The sequence below is a fragment of the Herpailurus yagouaroundi genome, unplaced genomic scaffold, assembly GCF_014898765.1.
Source record: "Herpailurus yagouaroundi ecotype Mexico unplaced genomic scaffold, PumYag 100, whole genome shotgun sequence".
Taxonomy (NCBI): domain Eukaryota; kingdom Metazoa; phylum Chordata; class Mammalia; order Carnivora; family Felidae; genus Herpailurus; species Herpailurus yagouaroundi.
Window position 1 is genome coordinate 90,464,465 of NW_024412391.1, and position 24,730 is coordinate 90,489,194.

The 24,730-nt window shown below is 46.2% G+C and overlaps 1 protein-coding gene across 9 annotated transcripts; it reads right to left on the reverse strand.

Moving 5' to 3' along the window:
* Positions 1 to 1,580: 1,580 nt before the first annotated feature.
* COA1 (cytochrome c oxidase assembly factor 1) lies at positions 1,581 to 20,525 on the reverse strand. 9 transcript variants are annotated; one of them, XR_005789513.1, is made up of 9 exons: positions 20,337 to 20,525; positions 18,082 to 18,133; positions 15,629 to 15,728; positions 13,199 to 14,992; positions 12,688 to 12,843; positions 5,377 to 5,524; positions 3,033 to 3,173; positions 2,804 to 2,893; positions 1,581 to 1,931 (listed from the first exon to the last, which is right to left on the reverse strand). XR_005789513.1 is itself a non-coding variant. In XM_040473042.1 (5 exons), exons 3-5 carry the CDS (start codon positions 15,711 to 15,713, stop codon positions 1,772 to 1,774), a joined length of 393 nt encoding a protein of 130 aa, XP_040328976.1. In that variant the 5' UTR covers positions 15,714 to 15,728; positions 18,082 to 18,133; positions 20,337 to 20,519; the 3' UTR covers positions 1,646 to 1,771. The 9 variants fall into 9 exon arrangements, 3 of the variants coding, with proteins under 3 accessions (XP_040328976.1, XP_040328978.1, XP_040328977.1); XR_005789511.1 differs by having other exon boundaries at positions 12,688 to 14,992; XR_005789514.1 differs by lacking the exons at positions 12,688 to 12,843; positions 13,199 to 14,992; positions 15,629 to 15,728; positions 18,082 to 18,133; positions 20,337 to 20,525 and adding an exon at positions 6,242 to 6,773 and having other exon boundaries at positions 1,646 to 1,931.
* Positions 20,526 to 24,730: the final 4,205 nt, after the last annotated feature.

A 24,730-nucleotide genomic window follows, 5' to 3' on the forward strand; every position in this document is an offset into this window, starting at 1 on the left:
ATAAATTATAACTTGATAAACAAGCTATGTCTTGCAATATGAGCAGTATGTGATGGTGAATGTCACATGATCAAAACTGAGCCAATGGCTCTTGAAATTTGCTTTGATATGAGTGTTTTAGATTACAAGCATGTTTCTGGAACAAATTATGCTCGCAAACCAAAGATTTACTGTACTTTAAATTTTTTTTTTCAACATTTATTCATTTTTGGGACAGAGAGAGACAGAGCATGAACGGGGGAGGGGCAGAGAGAGAGGGAGACACAGAATCGGAAACAGGCTCCAGGCTCCGAGCCATCAGCCCAGAGCCTGATGCGGGGCTCGAACTCATGGACCGCGAGATCGTGACCTGGCTGAAGTCGGACGCTTAACCGACTGCGCCACCCAGGCGCCCCAAGATTTACTGTACTTTAAAAGATTGTTCAGATTGTACTATCTGCAAAAGTGCTTTCAGGGAGACTCCTATTTCACTCTACAATCTATTCAAAAAATATTTGTTTTTAAAGAAACAAGCCCCAGAACAGAAATAACTTCCAATGATCAAAGGCCTCATGCTCTATATTGAATTTAAGCTTAATATTTCTGGAAAGTCTTCCCTCCAATGAATATTAAGAATGTAGGAAAAAAGGGAACCTGGGTGGCTCAGTTGGTTGAGAGTCCTACTTTGGCTCAGGTTGTGATCTTGCAGTTCGTGAGTTCGAGCCTCATGTCGGGCTCTGTGCTGACAGCTCAGAGCCTGGAACCTGCTTCAGATTCTGTGTCTCCCTCTCTCTCTGCCCCTCCTCCGCTCGTGCTCTGTCTCTCTCTAAAATAAACATTAAAAAAAATTTTTTTAAGTTTTTCTTGGACCTCTTTATAATACGGTTTTAGCGTACCTCTTAATTTATGTTCTTTATATATTTAAAGTATGATTTTTGTCTCTCAAAAATAAACATTAAAAAATATTTTTTTTAATTTAGGAAAAGATCTAATGAACATCCTTTATTGTAGGCAATTATAACTGCATTAAGCCTAATAATAAGGGGGTGATACTGGCCTTTTCAAAGCAAATGTATCAGATTTCTGGTTTTCATCAGCTCTGGTGCTCAGAGGGGAGGAAGATGGTCGGCTTCATAATGTTCACTTACAAAAAAGGTACCACCTAAAGGTGTGCTCCTCTAATACGTGGCTGTTTGCAGAGCAGAAGGATAAGGACCTACTAGCTTTGAACTACCATTCCCAAGTTAGTTTTGCATGTGCTGTGTACACCTACATATTTTTTAAGCTTCTAAAATGTTTGGACTAAAGCAGTTATTTTGCAAACCTTCATCAGGCAGACAGCTGACAACTAAAACAGAAACAAGAAGATAAACCGAAAGCAGTGAAGCAAAAAGCATTTCAAAGGGATTGACAATGTTCACAAGCTACTTAACATGAATTCAGGGTCGGGCATTCTCACGTTAACAGTTACAGACCTCTTCAGAGCTGCTAGTAAGACTTGCCTTTTCTCATTGATGGAACTGAAAACGGGGTCCGGAGGGGGAGGCAGGGAGCAGGCAGGAAAGAAAGAGGAGAACTAGCAAAAATCAGCGAACATCTTATTAACACTGATTCCTTTTACTCTGTGCTTTGCTTTTAGACAGTGAATTTGCAGATAAATTCTTACAAACTTATAGTAAAATGTCCATTTTTGATTAAATTAAAAACCCGCAATAACCGTGGTCAAATTAACATTATACCAAAATTACCACATGCCAGCACGTACAGTCACCCCTGGTGCTGGACACCCAGCTCAAGGCCCTGGAGGGACCCGGTGAGGAGGGGAGGCCACTCTTGGAGAAAGCAGAGTCGTTCTGATCACCTGTCCTCCTTCATCACCAGTGTCCCTGCTGAGCTTAAACACGGGAATCTGCTGACCACCCTTGAGCTTTAAGACCTTCTGAAGGTGCCACCTGAGAGAAAACAAAAGAATAGCCTCTAGTCACAAACACCAAAGCAAAAGGCATGGTCAAAAGAAAAAAAAAAAAAACGTTTTTGAATAACGTCTTAAAAATTTTACACACTATTTTGTTAGAGCTATAAGATAACGTTTTAGCATTTTCTTAAGGACTCTCATAGTTTAACCAGCATCACTGTCAAGGCAAGTTTAACAAAGAATGACCGGTGAATGGAGGGGGCACCAGGAAAGAGAAGGAGCTTATTCCCCATTTCCTAATTCACATCAACCTTTAATTCTTGGCTGGAACTCTGCCAGCTCCTGCATTAATCCCAGGCTCGGGGGCCAATGAGCCCAGGGGGAGCCGGCTGGGGGCTGCCTGAGGGCTGCCTGCTCCTTTTGTCCTGGGGAATTAAAACACAGCTTGGCTAAACAGCAAGCATCTCTGGAGAGGCTTCCAGAAGAGGGAGTGAGTGAATGTAGCTATTGGCAACCAGACAAGAAAAGCCAATTAATGGGGTGGAGATCTTCTATGAAGAATGTGATGAATACTTCTGGAACAGGAACCCATGCCTTTGTTCATCTGTGACGACTGAGGCAAGTGTTAGAAGTTGTAACACAGCATCAGTATCATAGATCTAGATCAGTAGAGCTGTCAAGTTCTTCACAGTCAGCAGCATAAGGAGAGGACAATTCAAGAGGCTTTACTGCATAAAACATCTGGACTGAGCTAAGAGCCAAAGCAATGGCTTGGTGTCCAGGCCATGAAACTTTTCAAGGTTTGAAAAATGAATTCTTACTATTGCAATCATTTCACTACAAATGAAAATGAGAATCAGGATTGTTTCCATTGGAGGGTTCTCTTCCTGTTCCCCCATTCCCACTCACCTTCCCATAATACCTCTGAAAGGGGGCATCTCTGGATGAGCTGACATAGTTATGGCCCTCTAACTTGGTTCCAGAGACTGGAATCTTCAACTGGGGGTATAAAATGCCAGATACAATTGGATACATTGTTGTCCTCCCAAGAGATGAAAAAGTGATGTTTTCTAGAGCTAACCCTATGAAGTCCAATGATCATTCACAGAATTGGTTGTTTTCTAGCTGGAGAACTGACCTGATTTTCCATCTGGCTCCCTCCAACTGTCCTGCCCCTCTTTGGATGGTTTGGTGAGGTCAGTGGCAGTCCTCCTATTTGGCAGAGACCTTATGTGCAAACTCAGGGCTCTGAGTACTTACAACCATATTCAAAAAACCACTGTTAAGAAAGAACAGACCTACAGACACATGCAACAATATGGACATCAAAAACAGGCCAAGTGAAAGAGCCTTACCCAGAAGCATATAATTTAATTTTCTAGAACAGGCTAAGCTATGTTGGAAAAATGTATCAGAGAAGTGGTTGTCTCTAGCAGGGCTGAGGGATGTGAGAGGGCCAACTGGGAAGAGCATAAGCGACTCTCAGGTGATGTGAACAGGCTACATCTAGATGGGGGCTTGTTACATTGGTGAATGCATTTATTAAAATTCATCAAATAGGACAGATTTGTACCTTTCCCGGAATGCAAATTTTACCTCAAAAAAAGAAAGAACAATAAATATATATTAAACTCTGGTTAATGATATGTTGCTTATGTGTTTAAATGAAGTGTATGGATGTTTGAACATGATGTGTTCATGGACACAGATATGGCTAGACAAACAGGAGATAAAGCAAATCAAGGAAAATATTACAGTCGACCCTCGAACAACACATCAAAAATCTGCACGTAACTTTTGACTCCCCCCAAATTTAATTATTAATAGCACACTGATGACTGGAAGCCATACTACTAATATAAGCAGTCGACTAACACATGTTTGTATGTTCTATGTATTCTGTGCTGTATTCTTACAATAAAGTAAGCTAGAGGAAAGAAAATGTTAAGAAAATCGTAAGGAGAAAACACATCTACAGTCCTGTACTGTATCAACAAAAATCTGTGTATGAAGTGGGCCCACACAGTCCAAACCTGTGTTGTTCAAGGATCAATTGTAATCGGAGAATCCAGGTAGTGGCTACCTGGGTACCAGAGTGTCAATTCTTTTATCTTCTCTGTACGTTCAAAACTTTTCATAATGAAAGAGAGGATCCAGCCCATGGGGAAGCACAGAGGAGCCACACCACATGGTGTGAAAGACTTGATGACATGCACATAAGGCCACCTGGCACACACTGGGGCACTCTGTACCTGTCCACCCCTTCCCTTTGTCTTCTGGGCTCCCTCTCTCAGTGGCACCGCTACCTTCCCACTCACCCATATCAGACATTAAAGCATCACCTCTGACGCAGTCCTCTCCTGATCTAAGCAGGCCATAGCTCCGGTTCACACTCTCACGGCTGCACAGCTGCATAGCCACACTGCTTTCCTAAAGGCAGTCCCAGGGGTCCAGTATCTGGGTATTTCCAATCGGCATGAATTGATCTTCTTTTAAAGCCAGATCAAATATTTTTATCAAAATACTCAAGTATGAGTGGCTTTTGTCAGAAAAAAGTCCCAATGAAACTATTCCCATTAAAAAATTAATAAAAACAACACTGACAAAAAAAAAAAAATAGATCAGAGCATCTCACTCTTACCCATGGCTTCCGCTGGCCCCACAATCGAGTGTGTCTATCTCACACAATGATGTCACGGCCCTGTGGTCCCAGCCCGTCCTACCCACCACACCTGCCTGGGAAGCCTGCACCTCTGTGGAGGTCACACTGGCAGGGGGCACAGCCAAGTGCCTTCTCGGGCACACTGCTCCATAGCTGGCATTCCTTCTCTTCACAACAATGTCCCAGGTGGCTAACTGCTCCCTCCCAGGTTGCTACCACAGCATTCGCTTCAGGGTACCCTGTCTTGGGAGTTTTAAACCATAACCCCCTGGAAACCCTTCTGTATCTCTGAATTGCCCACACAGCTTCGAATCATTCCTCTAACTTGGTGTGGGCCCAAAACATATTTGTTCAACATTAGAATAAACGCATCTCATATTCAGGTGACTTTACTGGCTGAAATATAAAAGCGGATAGAGCTGAGAAAATGGACTGGCATTTCGTGGCAGCAATGGAATAAATGAGCATTAAAACTAGAGTTTAAAGAGTTGCTCACACTTGAATGAGCACTGACTGGTCGTAGATGTATTTCAAGTTCAAGGCAGAAGCTGTGGCACACTGCTGCTGCTCACTTCCCTACAACAGTCAGTTCCAGATGGTGCCATGAGCCCGAACACTGCCTCCCCTGCCACAGTTATCCCCCAGAAAGGAAGACGAGTATGTGAGAATAAATTCACCCATAATGCTTTCACAGAAGGTGCTCAGTAATACCTAGTGGAGGTTTTACTTCGTGCATGTTCCCATCCCGAATCCTCCAAGACCGTCCCCCCAGCGATGGCAGCCCTCTCCCGGACTTCAGTCTGCATGGGGAGCACGTTACCTGGGCATTGGCAATGTCCACGAAGCTGTACTTGTCGGTGAGGTGGAGCTAATGGACAAAAGCGGAGGGCCCAGAGCCGCCAGGGCCTCGGGGTAGCTGTGCAGCTGCTCCAATGCTAGCTGGTAATAGGAAGCCCTGGAAAAAGCTTCTAAGGGGGAAAGACAGTTGTTACATTTATTTTTCTTTTTTAAACTCAGGTAGACTCTCTATAGAAAGTTGGAGGATACAATTCATGTACAGCATGGAAACAGAAACAAATGTGAAATTTCTGGATGGAAAATAATTCGGGAACATTTACCCTAAACTGTCCCTTTTAGAGACTCCAAAAGCAAAGTATAGAAAGTCAGTGTTAGGATGTCCCTGGAAGGGGGCGGCCCTCTTGCCAGCGCGCCGGGACAAACTGAAGGTCAACCAATGACCGAGCGCCAGCACAACCCAATGGAGAGCCCCGAGCAGCGCGCCGGGACAAACTGAATGAAGGTCAACCAATCATGGAGCGCCAGCACAACCCAATGGAAAGCCCCGAGTGGCTCTCCAGAACGAACTGAAGGTCAACCAATTACCAAGCAACAGCACAACCTGGCTCAAGAGAAAGACCCACCCGAGCCTAAACCTGGAACTGCTGCGGCTTAAAAACCCTACCCCACCATACCCGGGCGCGACTTCCTTGACTCCTCTCTCTCTCTCCCTGAGTCACAGAACCTCGTCCGAGACCTTAGTTCCCAAATAAAGCCTTTGACTGCTAAAATTTTTTAGCCTCTGACTCCTATCTTTACCCTGCCTTATGCCTGACCCTAACATTTGGTGCCGAAACCCAGGAGGAGGTGGTAGCTCGCCTCCCTCGGCTGAACTCCCCCCTCCTCACCAAGCCAGATGCCAACCACCCTACTCTCAAGAGCCTACAGGAGCCGGTAAGTAGGACAGACCCCTCCTTTCCCCCCTTCCAACTACGGCTGACACCCACAAGACACGTCTCGCAAGTCAGTCTCCTCTCCTCCGCACACTGAAAGGCCCGCACACCAAAAGACCCCTTATCGCAACGCGAGGGACGCCTCGCCTTGCCACGCCAATGGCGAGTAATGAGTCTAAACCACCTCGATCTCTTACCCCCCTCCAATGTCTGTTAAAAAACTTTCGGCTCCTGGGCTTACAAGGTGAACTTCCTCGTAACCGACTCGTCCGCCTTTGCACTGTAGTCTGGCCTCAATACAAATGAGATAATGATTCTCAATGGCCACCTGAGGGGTCTTTACAATACCAAATCTTAACCAATCTGGACAATTTCTGCCATCGGCTGGGAAAATGGGGAGAACTACCCTACGTTATGGCCTTTTGGGACCTCAGGTCTCGCCCCAACCTATGTTCCTCCTGCCCCTCTGCATGCATGCTCCTTGTCCGCCCACAACCCCCCAATGACCCCACCTCACCAATTTCCCTGATCTCTGACCCGTTAGAGGATCTAGCCACGCCACCCAGCGGGCCTCACCCCTCTCTGTACTCCCAACCCCCAGCCATCCCACCCTTGCCTCCCATATCATCCCCAACTCGTGCTCAGGCCCCTCCCAGCGAACAGACCCCAGCGGCCATCTTACCTCTCTGTGAGGTGGCAGGGACTGAAGGCCTGGTTCGCGTCCCCTTCTCCAAGACTTGTCCGCCATTGAAAAGCGACTAGGGTCATTCTCAGCAGACCCCACCCAATACATTAAGGAATTCCAATACCTCGCCCAAGCCTACAGTCTCACATGACATTCATGTGATCCTCACCTCTACCCTCACCCCTGAGGAGAGGGAGCGCATCCAGGCCGCAGGCAGAGAGCATGCAGACCAAACCCACATGACCGACCCCACTATGCCCGCAGGAGCCGATGCTGTCCTGGCAGCAGATCCCAGTTGGAACTACCAACATGCAGGCAATGGTCACTGGCGCTGGGACCAGATGATCCAATGCCTACTAGCAGGCATGAGGGCAACCTCAAACAAATCAGTAAATTTTAACAAACTTCAAGAAATAATACAAGACCCCCATGGAAACCCTGCAGCCTTCCTTAGCCGGCTCACAGAGGCACTTACCCAATATACCAGACTAGACCCTACCACCCCTGCTGGGGCCACGGTACTGGCCACCTATTTTATTTCCCAATCAGCCCCTGATATTCGAAAAAAACTAAAAAGGGCTGAAGACGGCCCTCAAACCCCTATGGCCAACCTGGTAAAGATGGCTTTTAAAGTTTTTAATGGCCAAGAGGAAGCTCAAGAACAATAGTGACAGTCCCGTCTCCAACAAAAGGTACAATTACAAACCCAAGCCTTGGTAGCTGCCCTGAGACCAGCCGCAGTAAAGCCCTCTGGACCACGGCCCCCTCCGGGGCCTTGTTTTAAATGTGGCCAAGAAGGCCATTGGTCTCGTCAGTGTCCCCATCCCAAAAAGCCTACCAGTCCATGCCCATTGTGCCAGCAAATGGGCCACTGGATATCCGATTGTCCTAACCCAAGGGACAACAGACTCGCAACACCTCCACGTGGCGAGGCTTCACCCGGATGGGACTCTGCCTTCCAACTGCTGGAGATGGAGGATGACTATTGACGAGGCCCAGACTCAGTAACTCCGGTGACCCACGCCAAGCCCAGGGTAAAACTCCAGGTAGCGGGTAAGTCCATCTCCTTTCTGTTGGACACGGATGCTACCTATTCCGTCCTGCCGAGCTATTTCGGCCCCACTACTCCATCCTCCGTTTCAGTCATGGGCATAAATGGCACCCCCTCCATTCCCCCATGCACACCGGTACTCACCTGCTGCCTGGATGGCCTCCACTTCTCCCACTCCTTCCTAGTCATCCCCTCCTGCCCTGTCCCCCTGTTGGGCTGAGACATCCTCAGTAAATTAGGAGCCTCTATACATTTACCAGCTATTTGCTCCTCTCCCTCCCCCACTCATCTCCTACTGGCTGTTATCATGGACGACACAGACCACAGCCTCAACCCACACCCAGACCTCCCAATAGACCCAATCGTATGGGATACATCCACCCCAACAATCGCCACCCATCACCAACCTGCCCTCATTAGACTCAAAAATCCATCACAATTCCCATCTAGACCCCAATACTCAATCTCCCACACTCCAGACTAGGCCTGAAGCCCATTATCGATCGCCTACTCAAGAAGGGCCTCCTAATCCCATGTCATTCCCCCTGCAACACCCCAATCTTGCCTGTAAAAAAGCCAAATGGCTCATATAGACTAGTTCAAGACCTCCGAATAATCAATGAAGCTGTAATTCCCATCCATCCAGTAGTGCCCAACCCATATACCCTCCTCTCCCAAATTCCCCCATCCATGATCCATTTTACAGTGCTTGATCTCAAAGATGCCTTTTCCACCATTCCCTTACATCCTGAGTCCCAATTCCTCTTTGCCTTCACATGGCAAGATGTAGTCACTTCTCTGGCCTGCCAACTCACATGGACGCTACTTCCCCAAGGATTTCGTGATAGTCCCCATCTCTTTGGGCAGGCCTTGGCCAGGGATCTCCTCAAAGCCCCACTCTCCAGTCACTGTACTCTACTACAGTCCATAGATGACCTTCTATTATGTGGAACCTCTTTCGACCACACCAAACAAGATACAGTCCAAATCCTAAATTTCCTGGCTAACCTGGGGTATCGAGTCTCCCCACACAAAGCCCAAATCTGTACTAATACAGACATATTCCTGGGAGTCTCACTCACACCTACTACCAAGGCCCTAACCCAAGATCATCTTCAAGCCCTCCAGACCCTGTCCCCACCTACCAATGCAGACGAAATCCTCTCCTTCCTGGGTCTAGTAGGCTTCTTCCGACACTGGATCCCTAACTTTGCTATACACGCAGCCCCCCTATACAAAGCAGCCAAAGAAACCCCCCAAGGCCCACTCTCCAGCCCAGGATCGGTCGCAAGGGCCTTCCAACGGCTGGTCACATCTCTAGTCACTCAACCGGTCCTTTCCCTCCCTAATGTTTTAAAGCCTTTCCTCTTATATACAGATGAGAGGGCTGGAATTGCCACAGGGCTCCTAACCCAACCCTGTGGCCCTATGTTACAAGCTATCGCCTACCTTTCTAAACAACTGGACCCTACGATCAGGGGGTGACAACTCTGCCTCAGAGCACTTGAAGCAGCAGCCACTCTAACCCAAGAGGCATTCAAACTCACCCTACACTGCCCCCTAACAGTACTTTCACCGCACCGTCTATCTGATCTCCTTACACATAAGGCCCTGGCACACTTCTCCCCATCAGGCATACAATTGTTCCATCTGCTCTTTATTGAAAATCCTGAAATATCTCTCCAACTCTCCCCCAGACTCAATCTTGCCACGCTACTTCCACAAATCAACCCCAAAGACACTTCACAGCCACCCTTCCACTCCTGCACTGAACTTATAGATATTCTCTCCAAACCTCCATCTAACTTAAAGGACCTTCCCCTCACTTCCCCTGATCTCACCCTATTTGTAGACGGCAGCTCACTAGTTGACTGCAAGGGCCACCGACGAGCAGTGTACACTGTAGTTACATTAAACCAAACTCTAGAGACCCAGACTTTATCCACAGGAACCACATCCCAGAAGGCTGAACTCACAGCCCTCATTAGGGCTCTCCAATTGTCCAGAAACAAAAGGGTCACAATATACACAGACTCAAAATACGCTTTCCTTATTGCACATACACACTCCCACTTATGGGAAGAAAGAGGATTCCTCACAACTAAGGGTACCCCCATCATCAATGGGCCACTCATGGCAAAACTCCTTGAGGCCCTCAAACTCCCACAGGAAGTGGCCATTGTCCACTGCAAGGGCCATCAACCCCTAACCACAGAGATAGCTACAGGAAATCACAAAGCTGACAACACCGCTAGACAAACAGCTCTCTCTCTCGACCCAGTTCCTATGGGCATCCTCACCAAAGATACCACTCCCAATTATACGCCAGATGAACAAAAACAATACATGGCCCATCCCAATGCCCACGCCAACGCAGGCTGGACCATGCTGGGCCCCCGACTGGCCCTCCCAAATAGCCTAGTCCCTTCCCTACTAACAAAAATCCACAAAACCCTACACATTGGGCCGGAGGCCACCTTCCGCTTCCTTGAGCCCTTTATGTACCACCCGCACCTACGACAACTGATCACCAAAACACACCAACAATGCACCACATGCGCTGCAGTCAGTTCCCAAGGGAGAATGAGGCACCCAGGCCCCACTCATCAGATGCGGGGCCATCTCCCGGGCGAAGACTGGCAAATAGATTTCACTCACATGCCAAAACACAAAAAATTACGGTATCTCCTTACTATAATTGACACCTTTACAGGGTGGATAGAAGCCTTCCCCACCTCATCTGAAGGGGCCTCCACAGTGGCTGAGATCTTACTCAAGGACATCATCCCCCGCTTTGTTCTACCAAGAAGGATACAGTCTGACAACGGGCCCGCTTTCATCTCAGCAGTCACCCAACAGGTCTCCAAAGCTTTGGGTATTACTTGGAAACTCCACATACCACACCACCCCCAGTCCTCGGGTAAGGTTGAAAGGGCCAATGGCCTCATAAAAGACCATCTCACTAAACTCTCCATAGAGACTCGGCTTTCTTGGCCTCAACTCCTACCTATAGCACTCACCTGACTCCGAGCTGCTCCCCGAGGACCCACAGGCCTCAGCCCATTTGAACTCCTATACGGGTGACCCTTCCTGTTACCCCAACCCTACCAAAAGATCCTCCTCCTTTGGCTGCCTATCTCCCTTACCTCAGCCTGCTCCGACACCTGATTTGACAGTACGCTGACCTCACTCTACTAGCTCCCATCCATCTCTCCTCTCCCTCACTATCTATAAACCCAAGAGACTCAGTGCTCCTTCGAGTAAGACAAAAACCAACCCTTGCCCCCCGGTGGGAGGGTCCCTACACAGTCATACAACCCCCACGGCTGCTAAATTATTGGGCCACACCCCATGGGTTTACACCTCTGACCTCAAATGGGCCCCCCCTTTACCCCCTATACCAGAAGAATCGTGGACCTCCCAACCAACCGGCCCCCTCACCCTCAAACTAACCCGACAGGCCCCTTCGTGACGGACCCTTCCCCTCGGTTTCCCACCTTCACACTCACAATATTACACGAGCTACAACTCTCCCACTCATCCGACCCCATCACCCTCCCCTTATTTCTCTCCTGGGTCTCCGACTGTTGGCTTCAGGGAACTCTCTCCGATTTCTCCCCCGTCGAAATCTCCTTCTTTAGCTTTTTACTAACCATACTTCTATATCATGATGATACTTCCCTTGTTACTCCTTGTTAACATCATCCCCCTTATACCCTCACAACCCTCCTATAGGTGGGTTTTTTACCTATCCGAAACTTTTAATGGACACACCTCTATCACACCCTCTACCCCTTGCTCCATTGTCGGGTGCCAAAATCAAGTCACCTTTAAATTCCCCTCTTTCAACACCCTCCAAGCCTCTACGCGGATTACTCCTGCCATTTGCTTTTTATATGACCAAACCGACAAAATATGCTCCCAAACCTCCCCCAACCAATATGGAGGATGCCCCTATCACTATTGTAACATACACTGGCTCAACCTATACTGTTTCACAGGACCAAGGACAGGCCGCTTCTGCTTAAAAAATGGCAACTTTACCCTTACTGTCCCTGATCCATGGGATACCCGCTGGCAAACCGGAATAAAGGGCAAACTGTATCAGAATGACCATTTCTCTAACCCCATCTCCTTTTTAACCATCTATCAAACCTATGAGCCCTCAATGTCTCCTTTCCTCTCCAACCTTAAAGATCTTACCCAAGTAATCACGGACCAAAAAGACCAGCTCAACACACAACTACAGACACCCCCTGCACAACATCCCTTCTCATGGCTTACATTGATCAGACAAGGAGCCATCCTGCTTAATCACTCAGGCTTAACCAACCTGTCACACTGCTTTCTTTGTGCATCCCTTCAGCAGGATCCAGTAATAGCCATCCCATTACCCACCCCCTTTCCCAACACCACTAACTCCATCAACCACCCCAGAAGTCAAATCTCCCTATAGATTCCCATCCTCACTGAGACCCCTCAAGGCAACACGTCTCACCCAATATGCTACTCCTCTCATGCCTCCCCAACTTGCCCCTCCCCCCTGCCTATGCCTAGCCACGACCCTCCCCCAGGGGGATTCTATTGGTGTAAGGGCACAGCTTATAAACAAATGCCCCAAAATGCTTTTATCTGTCTCCCAGTCACCATTATCCCCCAACTCACCCTATACGGACAGGAAGAACTCCATCAACTCCTAGAATTCCGTCTCCAAAAACGAGTTGTTTTCCTCCCACTAATGGTCTCTCGCTAGCCACGTCCCTATTGGCCGCCAGGGTTGGGACCGGCTCCCTCACACACTCCATTACCTCCTCCAGGGACCTGTCAGACAGGCTCCAGATCGCAATAGAAGCCTCATCAACCTCCCTATCCAACTTACAAAGGCAGATCAACTCCCTAGCACAGGTCACTCTACGAAACCAACGAGCCCTAGGTCTCCTGACAGCAGAAAAAGGGGGAACATGCCTGTTCCTGAGGGAAGAATGTTGCTACTACCTCAATGAGTCAGGCTTAGTTGAAACCAATATAGAACACCTAAAGGAAATCCAAAAAACTCTATCTGCCCACCCAGGATCCTCAGACCCCCTAACCTCCTGGTGGCAATCACCCCACCTAACTTGGCTCCTCCCCATAGTCACCCCACTAGTTTCTATCTGTATAATACTTATGCTCTTACCTTGTTTTCTCCGTTTCATATGGAAACGAATTCATGAAGTTTCCCAGGTCGCATTTCATCGGATGGTGGTCTGGCCCTATTCCTGCATTCCAACCTCAGACCCCACATACTATGGCATCACCCTTACACCCGCAGGAAGCAGCCAGATCAGATCCCTCGCCCATTATCACCAATAAGAGGTTGGAATGTTAGGATGTCCCTGGAAGGGGACGGCCCTCTTGCCAGCACGCCTGAACAAACTGAAGCCCCAAGCAGCGCGCGGGAACAAACTGAAGGTCAACCAATCACCGAGCGCCAGCACAACCTGGTACAAGAGAAAGACCCACCCGAGCCTAAACCCGGAACTGCTGCAGCTTAAAAACCCTACCCCACCATACCCGGGCGCGACTTCCCTGACTCCTCTCTCTCTCTCCCTGAGTCACAGAACCTAGCCCGAGACCTTAGTTCCCAAATAAAGCCTTTGCTAAAATTTTTTAGCCTCTGACTCCTATCTTTACCCTGCCTTACACCTGACCCTAACAGTCAGTATCTGCGGGAACGTGGCAGATGACCTTGAGCAAGGTACTTGATTCTTTCCGTACCTCAATTCCTTCATCTCCCATTTCCCACCTTATTCGTTGCCTCGTTTCTTCATCTAAGGGGTTTGCCCAGATCCTTTCTGGCTTTCCTTTCAGTTCTAAAGTCCTGTGATTCCATGACTTGCTCAAAGTGACATGGCTCATCCATGGTAGAGCTGGGGCCAAAATCTATGACTCTGGACTTCTAAACATTGCTCCTTTCACTAGGATGAAGGCCCCAATAAACCAGCATAAAATATCCCCCAACAGCAACAGTAACAAAACCTTTGGGCCAAGAAACAGAACGTGAAAATGCTGGTTTGTCAAGTTTATAGATTTAAGGCAACATTTCATGTAGGTTAAGCTGCTTATAAGCTGCTCTCAGTCTCAGGTACATTTCTTGGGCCAAAGGCTACCAGAAACCCCAGGAAGTTCCTCCCTGAAGGTATAAGGTAGACGAGCTGCCTTCGGGAGAGAGCAAAGGTAGGCTTCCCAAGTAGGGGTTTCAGTTTGGCAACAAGAAAGAGCTTCCCTCCTGTAGGCCCCATCCCAGTATGAAAAGGGAGGATGGCCTGAGACAGGAGAGGCCAGGGAGGATGCTCACCCTGGGCTACTTCCCAGGACTGGGAAGTATGAGCATGGTGCCAGCCAAGACAGGAAAAGGAGGAGCACAGGTCGGGTCCAGATTTCCATGGTGAGACACCATTCTCAGTATCTCCTATGTCTTACAATTTATTTAATTTTACAACAACCTCATGCACAGGCACTAGTGTTGCCCCTCATCACACAGATAATGGAGGTGAGAGATCCTCCCACAAGGCTACACAGCCAGCGCAGAGCTGGCTCTGGCATTCAACTCAGGCGGTTGGCTATAGATGCCAGCTGGGCTATCTCTCCTGGACGAGCCCGGCGTACTGAGGAGGAAAGACCTCGGTCTCCTGACCCATAAAATGTACCCATTCCTGTTGTGTCCTGCTCCCACCCCTTTGGCAGAGGGGAGAGGAGGCTGAGCTATTCCAGTCTGAATTACCCCTGGCTGTGCTCGCCTCAGGCCACCTCAAGACTCAGAGAGCCCTGGGCCAAGGCTGAAGGAAGGTGGGGGAGAAGGGATGCACAGGACACTGAGCGCTCTCTGCCTGTCTGCTGGTGATACGTCCTGGCAGGAAGTGAAAATGGTGCAGAGTCAGGGTGAGAAGCCAGGCTGGGTGGGCATAAAGGATCTTCAAAGAAAGGCAGTCTAGAAAAAAAAAAAGAAAAAGAAAAAACTGCTGCTGCTTTGCAACTAGTAGCACTGAAATGACCTTAAATGTCTTGGCTGCCCACAGTAATTGTGGCCTGTCTTTACAAATTCAAATTTGTGTGCAGTGGGGCTGGAAGCAGCATCTGTCAGGAGTTTGCATCCTGGGCTCTTCTTTTATTTTCTCCCCTCACCAGAGTCCCTTGCTCAAGGTCCCCTCCTCCACTAAATCTACAGCAGAGAATGGCAGGGCAAACAGGCTGAGGACTCTTGAAAAACAGCCAGTTTTCCCCACCTGTGAACCATCTGGTACTGCCCTTCCCTCTCTTCTTTACATAATCTCAGAAATCTTAAGGGATCTCTTGTGTGTGCACTGGAGTGAAAGCCCATCTTGCTTTTTGCAAGGCTTGTGATGCAAACGAATCCTGGTCCTTTCATTTGCGCTTGGAGATCCAGGAAAAACTGGGATTATAGGATAAACAGGAAGCTATAGCCAAAGGAATGGTACTGGCTACTAAAAATAGCCCTTTCTCTAATCTCCCGAAAGCATCTCCAGTATTTCCTTTGACGGAGGAGCAGGGCAGAGAGAGCTGGGAGGAAGCTACGCCTTGGCGGCTGGGTTCACTGGATACTTACTTCGTATAAGGTAATATATAAGGGTGCAGCTCCCACTGGCCACCACACTGGAAAGAAGGACCAGTTTCCCCAGAGGCAATGGCATCTTGCTTCCTGGAGACTTTACAAACAAAAGACATGAATTAGTCTTTAAATTCAAGTTTAGGACAAGGGACTTTGGCTGGATTGGGCCCCACAGGGAAAGGAAAGCTAAAGAGGAAGCCAGCAAGGAGGGGAGGCCACCTTCCCCATTTGCTTCCTTTCAGAAAACCAGGGCTGGTTCTGGAGCCAAAGCAAAAGTGCCCTCCCGAGGGTGGCCCACATCCAGGACCCAGGCCGTGGGGGCGACGGCTGAGCACAGAGCAAGCATTCAGCACTTGTCTTTTCGGACGGAACCCAGCCCGTGTGCCAAGTCCTACATGGCCAGGAAGCACAACCACTTTGTCTCCTGCCTGCTGGTAAACAGGAAGCTTATCCTTTTGTGGCAGTAGTTGGTCTTATGAGCCTACCAATAGGCCTGCGTGGTCACTGGCTGCTTTCTTTCATATTTTGAAAAATGTCCCACCCCCCTGGATGAGGAAACTGTGGTCATGACTCTCAGGATGAATGAACAGATGGAGAGGAGCCAGCTCAGCAAATTCAGCATACCATGGCCACCCTGGCCTTAACTCCTGTCTCCTGAAGGCCTGGGTGGGGCTTTGAGCAGCACTAGGGCCTCAATGGTACCAATTATGCTCCTTCTGGTGGCCATTTAACCACTGCTCACAACTGGCCTAAGCCTTTCTGTGAAGCTGTAAGATACCCGGCCATAAAGCAGAGCAGGACACTGGCTTAGGACTGGATAAATCACATAAATGAGAGCAGACACTGAAAAGTGAGGAGTGCATGGCGCAGCCAAAAGGCAGCTTCGACCCAGCTCCAGCTGACAATGGTTATGCAGGCCAAGTCTGGATGGATCTTCCAATACTCCAAGAGACCTTTTATGTTAAACCGTTCCAATTCTAAGTGTTGACAACCAACTAAAAAGAAAAACAAACAAAAAAAAACCAAAACAACAACCAAAAAAAAAAAAAAAAAACCAACAAAATGCGTATGAGTCAGGTTCTTTCTGTAGGCTTCTGGTTTGCTTTGACCACCCAAGCTGCACCAGGGCATCCTCACCCTCCATGAGATTTAGGTAAATTCCTCTGTCTGTCTTTGCTGATATTTCTCCAAGAAGAAGTGAGATTTTGGACAGAGATGGAAACCTCAGTTATAAACTGGGAAGGAAAAGACGAAAAGTGTTTATATCCCCATTTGAAGATTTAACGTTAGAGTTTTATGTGCTTCTTTAGGACCAAGCTTTTGATGTGACCTAAAGGGGTCCAAGGCATTACAGTGCAAAATACTGGGCATGATGCTAGTTTCTCTGCCAGCTAGATCTGTGAGTCAAGGTATCCATATTCTCACCATCTACTCCTCCACCTTCCAGAATATAGATACTACTGGGGCGCCTGGGTGGCGCAGTCGGTTAAGCGTCCGACTTCAGCCAGATCACAATCTCACGGTCCGTGAGTTCGAGCCCCGCTTCGGGCTCTGGACTGATGGCTCAGGGCCTGGAGCCTGCTTCTGATTCTGTGTCTCCTTCTCTCTCTGTCCCTCCCCCGTTCATGCTCTGTCTCTCTGTCTCAAAAATAAATAAAAAACGTTAAAAAATTTAAAAAAATAAAAAAAAAATAGAATACAGATACTACTAACAACCGTCTACTTATTTCTGAAACCTGAAGGTAAATGAATCCTTAGGAAGGGCTGTTGGAGAAAGTTCCTCATATGGATATTCCTTCTGGGAACTGAGAACTAAATATACCCTCAGGGCTAATGTTGACCAGCTCTACACTAAAATAACACTAAATTGAGGTTTCTGTATAAAAAGTATTTTGATCAACATATCAAATTAAGGAAGATGAAGCATTAGATCATCCTTGTATTATTTATTTATACGCATTTTATCCAACAGAGAAGGCTGCTGAAACCCCAAATACATGTACCCAGATCGCTGTGACAGTTTTGGCTGGTGCTGGGTAGTATGTAAGAATATTTATCAAAGTTGCGTGTAAGCTAATTACAGCAATGTAATCTGGGAAAAGCCATTTAGTCTCATAATGGAAAGGGTCGGAGCATCTCCAAAAAATGCATGAGTCAGATCTTGCTTAATTTGAAGGATAACTCAGGAGGGTGGGGCCGTGAGCATGAATCACATAGAACTCCCCAGAAGGTTGTAGTTTCTACAGCTGACATGAGACATGAGAAGGAAAACTGTCCTGAAACAATTCAGAGAATAGCCACCCATCTCTCATGTGAAATTACAGCCACAAGTGGACACTAGAGACCAGGAAAAACTCACAATTATTAAGGGAGCAACTTACATCTATTGTCTAACTTGAGAATACTCTGGCAGGTTCTAAGGGGGAACACGGCCCCAGAACATTCATTACCTTTGCCACTTCACAGCACGGCTTTCTTGAAAATCATCAAAGAGAAGTCGCTCTGCAATTAGATAAAGATTTTACATTAAAGTCACTTTTCAAACCCAAATCTCTCTGATTTCCAGTTTAAGACAGCTAAGTTTTATTACCAATCCAAGCTTTGGAACACGAATAAAAAGTTTAAATTTCAAAACAAGCCTTGTCTATACAGGGCTCTGGTTTTCCCCCCTTCTCTTCTGCCATGTAAGGAAAAGAAGAAACAACAAAGCCTGATGGTCTCCTGCGTGTGCACTATGTAACTCATAACAACCAGAAAACTGGTGTGGAGGGGCAGGCATACACGGCACATGTCTGACCACAATGCACACGATCCTGGATACAGGCAGCTGCCCACCAAAACAAGACGCCATCAATATAAGCTGTACAGCATGGATTAAAGCAGTTTTTTAGGGTTAAAAAGAAACAACAGTGTATTAAGTGTATACATAGGCTTTAATAATAATGATACGAGGTAACATATCTCTATTAGGTGCTTGGTGCCTATATGCTAAGCACGGTACATACAATAATTCATTTAATTCTCACAATCACCCCATGAAGTAGGAACTATTGTTATTATCCCTATTTTATAGATAAGTAAACTGAGGCACAGAGAGGTTAAGTAGAGTGTCCAAAGTCACTGATATGTGTCTCGGTGGTAGAACTGGGATTCAGACAGGCAGTCTGGTACCAGGGTCTGTGTTCTTAGGCACCATGATGCACTGACTTTAAGATACCTGCTGATTTCAGAAATACTGAAAAGTAAATATATACACATACATATACATAGACACATATGTGTATGTCTCTAAATTAAAATATACTCATGTTCAGTGCAAAAAGACCTCATCATATATGCCTTTCCTGCTATTTTTCATGATAAGAATGAGGCGCATACTTGTACTTTCACTCTTTCATTTAGCAAATGGTTGTGGAGGGCCTGCTCTTGTCAGACAAACAGTGCTGAGGGGAATAAAGACAATTCACAAAAGGGCCGTCAAGTATAACTATGCAGTACAGCACAGCACAATCCTAGCAGGCTTCCACTTCCAGGTGAAACATCCTAGATTCCTCATTATTAAGACGGTTTTCCAACAGTTCGAAGTTCTAGAAAGTTACTTGAGGAAGGGGCAGGTACCTTTTCCTAATTTGCACAAAGGTGCCTATGGGCGAGCTGCAGCCCAGTTAGTGCAGGCAGAGTCCTGAGCACCAGGAGAGGAAGCGACACCCAGGAAGTGGTCAGCTCTTCCTGGAGGGGGTCAGCAAAGGTTTCACAGAGGAAATCAGCTCAGCAGAGAGAGCAGAGCTGAAGGAAAGGGTGACAGGCTTCAGGTCGGTGGAAACAATGAGCGAAGGCCAGCAGCAGAAATGAGAGCTGGGGGTGTGGGAGGAGTCAGAGCCACACGACAGTGGTCTGGGAACGGAGGCAGTTCCTGCTGAGGAAGGCCACCCACTCTGAGCTGCTGGGCTCTACCCCATAGAAGGGGCCGCAGGCAGGAGCAGCAGCAGTGGAGTAGAAAGAGTATATGAGAAGGGCAGTTTCTTAAAATATTTATTTGCTCATTTGTACACCAGCTCATTCTAAAAAGGATGATAGGGCTAACAAGGATGCAAATTTTAGAAGAGAAGAAAGAAATGAATGAGGAAATGAAGCCAAAGAGAAAATAATTTTAAGAAAAGAAATACAGCTGGGGTAACAGTGCAAAAAATTACACACTCTGGTGCACTAGACATTTCTTCAAGGCAGCCAGGAGGGAAGTCTGAGCAACTACAAGGCCCAGTGTCCATGGGGTCATGGGACACAGCAGCTGAGGAGGAATACAATTCCTAATAACACACAAAGCCCGAGAAAGATCTCTCCCACACATGCTCAGCAATGGAGTCTCTGAATTGGCTAGCATTGCAAACAACATCCCTAGAATTGTTTTTAAAAGTTCACAAATTCCAAATAATCACTTTTTTGGATAACATCCCCTAATAAAAGCCACAATCAGAGTCCAAGCAGAAACATAAACAATTCTACAAGTGGCCCAAACATTGGGGCCTAAGTGGGAAGTTCTGACCGGCTACCTTGACTCAAAGGAGAACTAAGGCAGTCATGACTGACCGGGTCTCCAGGGAGCCCCTCCATGTGTGACAGTGAGGTGAGGGATTTGGGGTTGAGGTGGGGAGAGGAGAACAAGGACTCAGCCTCTGCCCCTTTCAATCAGCTTCCGTTTACCTACCTCATCTGCAGCCTTGAAGATAGTGGTCAGCAGCCCCCAACCTCACACACCACAAATTCAAAAAGGCATGCTGGAGAACTAGAGATAGATTTGAGGCTACCTCCAGGAATGTTGTATTTTAGAACTAAGCTTTTGATCACTGAAAATTTGTTAATCTGATGTGAAAATCTGCAAGAAACTCAAATTCAGTTAGCCTAATACACAGCCAATCAGGGGAAGATTTTTTGCTTTACAGTTAACTAAGAGGCAAGGGTTGTGACACATCTTGAAAATGAAGCTGGTTAGCCACAGGAAAGCGGAACAAAGTACAGGCAGGCTCTCTTCAGAAAGCAGTCAGTAACTCTGCTTTGACACACGAAGGGTGACTTGGGCCCACAAAGGCTAATGGCTTACAAACTCTTCTCAAAGGAGTGAGCACCTTTCTGGAGTCAAAGGGCAATCTGTGAAACAGGGTCGAGGACCCTCCTGTCACCTCCCTCCGAGCCCCCGACCAGATGGAGGAGATCCATAGGAAGTATCATTAGGGAGATAAACAGAAGCAGCTAGACGGTTCAAGCCACAGTCATGATCTGACCAGGGGAAGATGGAAGCAATCTGGTGGTACGATCTCAAACTGGGCTGCACATCAGAATCCTGTGAAGAGCTTAAAAAAAAAATTTGATGTCCAGGCCACTCCTCAGATGGATTGAAATAGAATCTATGGGAGTGGGATCCAGGCACTGGTGTTTTTTAACCTCCTCAGGTGAGCCTAATACACAGCCAAATTTGCAGCCAGTGGTCTACAGAAACAACACCCTGCAAGTCAAGCACGTGGGCTGTGGTTCAAAGGCTGGTCAGATGATCCTGTAGGGGGTCCTGGGACATTAGAGAATGGAGCCAGCTGTTCTCTCCATGCCACACACACCACCTCCCCGACCACATCTTGAGAGATTTAGAGGCTGTGGCAATAAATGAAATAGACTCCTCTTCCCAAGTGGTCTGGCCCTGGATAACAGGCACATAACCCTCGTGGGCCCTGGTCTGATAGTGGGAACCTGAAGCAGCAATCTGCCAGTGTGTGAGATAAAATCCTTGAGTTTAATAAGAGGTAAGCTCAGGAGGTCCTTATACCAAGACAAGCACCCCAAAACCCAGCTGAGAAAGATGGACTGATCTAAGATAATAAATCCTTGATTTTTATGAGGCAGTTTTCTCACATTGTAATATTTCTGAAATCAGGCTATGTCTTACAAGCTGGGTCTCTTTAGTAAAGTGATTCTTTTCTCAACACTACCATCCCCAAATTGTTAAAACCATAATTTGCCTTAATACATTAAGAGTGGGCATAATAGGCAGCTGAAGTTGGAGCAGGGCCAGCCTGTACATGAACTCAGGACCATGTGAGCTTCCCAGCAAGACTATTAATATTCCATGGTTCTTCTTTAACTCTGGGCTTTGCTCAGGGAGACCCAGTCCAGGAATAATCTACCCACTCAAGTTCCTCTGGATGACGTATGGCTGGTCTGGCTTGTCCCACATCTGAGTGACTACTATGGGCCAGGCATAAAGCAGGATATTTTATATGCACTACTACTATTTCTTATAATATCTACAAACGGTAAAATATTTTTGCCTTTTTTGAGCTAGGAAAGAAGTCTTAAGAAAGGTTCTAAAAGTTGTTCATGGTTACATAGCTATTCCACAACAGAGCTATCACATATATCTGTCTGATCCCAGAGGCCACGATTTTTCCATCAAGTAACAAAACCCATGTTATGGGTTTCCTAACAATCAACTTCCCATACAGGTAATATGTGCTGTCCAAAAGCCACTCCAAAAGTTTACATGTTCTTTCTGCAGGAAACAAGCCCTCCCTACCAACACACTAGCTATGTGAATGAGCAACCATGGACATTCATGAGCCACCAGATGACTATAGTACCAGCAGACTATCTATGGAGCAGAAGGACCATCCACCTGTTCCATCCATGAATCACAATAGATAATAAATTGTTCTAGTTTGAAGCTGCAAAGTTTTGAGATGGTTTGTTATGCAGCAATAGATAACCAAAATATCTTTTAAAAGCTTTTCTGAAAAGATTTTAAAAACTCTGTAAAAGATATGTTAATTTTTTTTAAGTTTATTTATTTATTTTGAGAGAGAGAGCAAGAGCAGGGTAAGAGGAGAGAGAGAGAGAGAGAGAGAGAGAGAGAGAGAGAGAGAGAGAGAATCCCAAGCAGGCTCCACAATGTCAGGACAGAGCCTGACATGGGGCTCCAATTCATCAACTGTGAGATTATGACCTGAGCCAAAATCAAGAGTCAGACACTTAATTGACTGAGCCACCAAGGTGCCCTGTAAAATATACATTATTTCTAAGAACAACAATTTAAAAAAGCAATGAAAGGCTTAAAAAAAGAAGACTTATATTCAAACAAAAACAAAGCAGAGTGGAAATATTCAGAGTAGAATTCAAGGCAAAAAGCCTTTAATGGAGTCAAAAATAGACAAAAATATAATACCTATGATCAGTAGTAGCAAACAACATAACAGTAAAATATATAAAGCCAAAAACTAGTAAAAATAAAAGAATAAATGAAAAAACTACAGCAGGAAACCAACATGTCATTTTCTATTTTTAACAAATCCAATGAACAAAAAAAGCAATCAAGAACCAAGAATCTGAATAACTTTTTTACCTTGCAAGGTTCTGTGTGTGTGTGTGTGTGTGTGTGCATGTGGACATATCTGTGAATACACATTTGAACATACTAAGATTTTCCAGTGTCTAGCATAAGGCTTCGTGGGACTGACATAAACATTCTACTGTTCCCATTGCCCAGTCCTGTGACTACCTCCTGGAGAATAAATCTGTACAATTTTTGAGAAGACAAAGCAAGTACAGATCAGCAGTTATGTATCTTAAGTCAATTCATATACACAACGATGGAAATTGACCTTCCACTACTGCAAGCAGCTATTATCCTTAATTTTGAAGATTAAAATGACAAAATTTGAAATTGAGTTTCAAATAAGATGGAAGAAATTAAAATCAGCTTAATGCCATTTTCATTAAGAATAAAACAAACTGAAAATGTTAACAGTTGTTATCCATTAATTCAATCAACAAATATTTTCCAACTGCACTCAAAATACCAGGCACCATCTATGCACTGGAGATACAGCAGAGAACAAAATAGACATGTGGTTTGTGGACCTTACATTGTAGTGGGAGGAGATAAACAATAATAAGATTAGTTTAGTTAGTGATAAATACTTTGGAAAAAAATAGAGTTTCAAGAGAATGAGAAGATAAACTACAAACTGGGAGAAAATATTTGCAAAAGACGTATTTGATAAAGGACTGTTACCAAAATATACAAAGAACTCCTAAAAATCAACAACAGAAAAATAAACCTAATTAAAAAATAGGAAAAAAAATGAACAAATGTCTCACCAAAGAAGATACACAGATGGCATATAATCATATGCAAAGATACTCAATGTCATCTGTCATCAGTGAACTACAATTAATACAAAGAGATACCATGACACATCTATCAGAACTACTAAAAGCCAAAACACTAACACCAAATATTGGATGTGGAGCAAACACTGATGGTGGGAATGCAAAATGGTACATCCACTTTAAAAAAACAGTTGGGTAGCCCACCTACCAACCTAAACAAACAAATATATGCATGTGACATGTGTGAAAATCAAGAAAAGGAAACCACACTAAAATGGAGTGGGGGGGGGGGGGTTGGCAGGGGAGCTCTTATGCCCTACCACCCATCCTCAAATGCAAATCCAACAGGAAGAGAGGGACCTTGCAGGTGGATTCTACTTTCCCATCCCAGCAGGTGGATTCTACTTTCCCATCCCAGCAGGTGGATTCTACTTTCCCATCCCAGCAGGTGGAACAAAGCTTTTCCTCACGCCTATGCACCACCACCCAGCAACAGATCAGCCAATGAGAGACAATCACCACTCAGCCAATGAGGAGCCACTATACTTCCAACTCTTAGTTTACTGCAATGGGCTATGTGTTTATAACAGCCTCCCCAAGTCCCCGTTTTCCTCTATAAAAGAGTGTGCCTCTCCTTTGTTCTCCTAACTTCCCTATGGTTCTGACATAGCTTACTTGACCCAGATTGCAATTCTTCGCTCTTCGCCCCCCCCCCAAAAAAACCATCTTTTGCTGGGAAATAACTGGCAGTTTTCTTTTAAGGTTAACTCATGCTAGAGTATAAAAGGAAGAAAGAGCAGTTTAAACTGTGGGGTGAAACTGTGCCTCTCTACCAAGGCAACATTTGAGTTGAGATTGAAGGAGTAATTTGAAACCCAGAAGAGGGGCAAGTAGAGCAGGCTAAGGCCTCCAGGCAGCCGCCAACTTGATATGTTCAAGAACCAG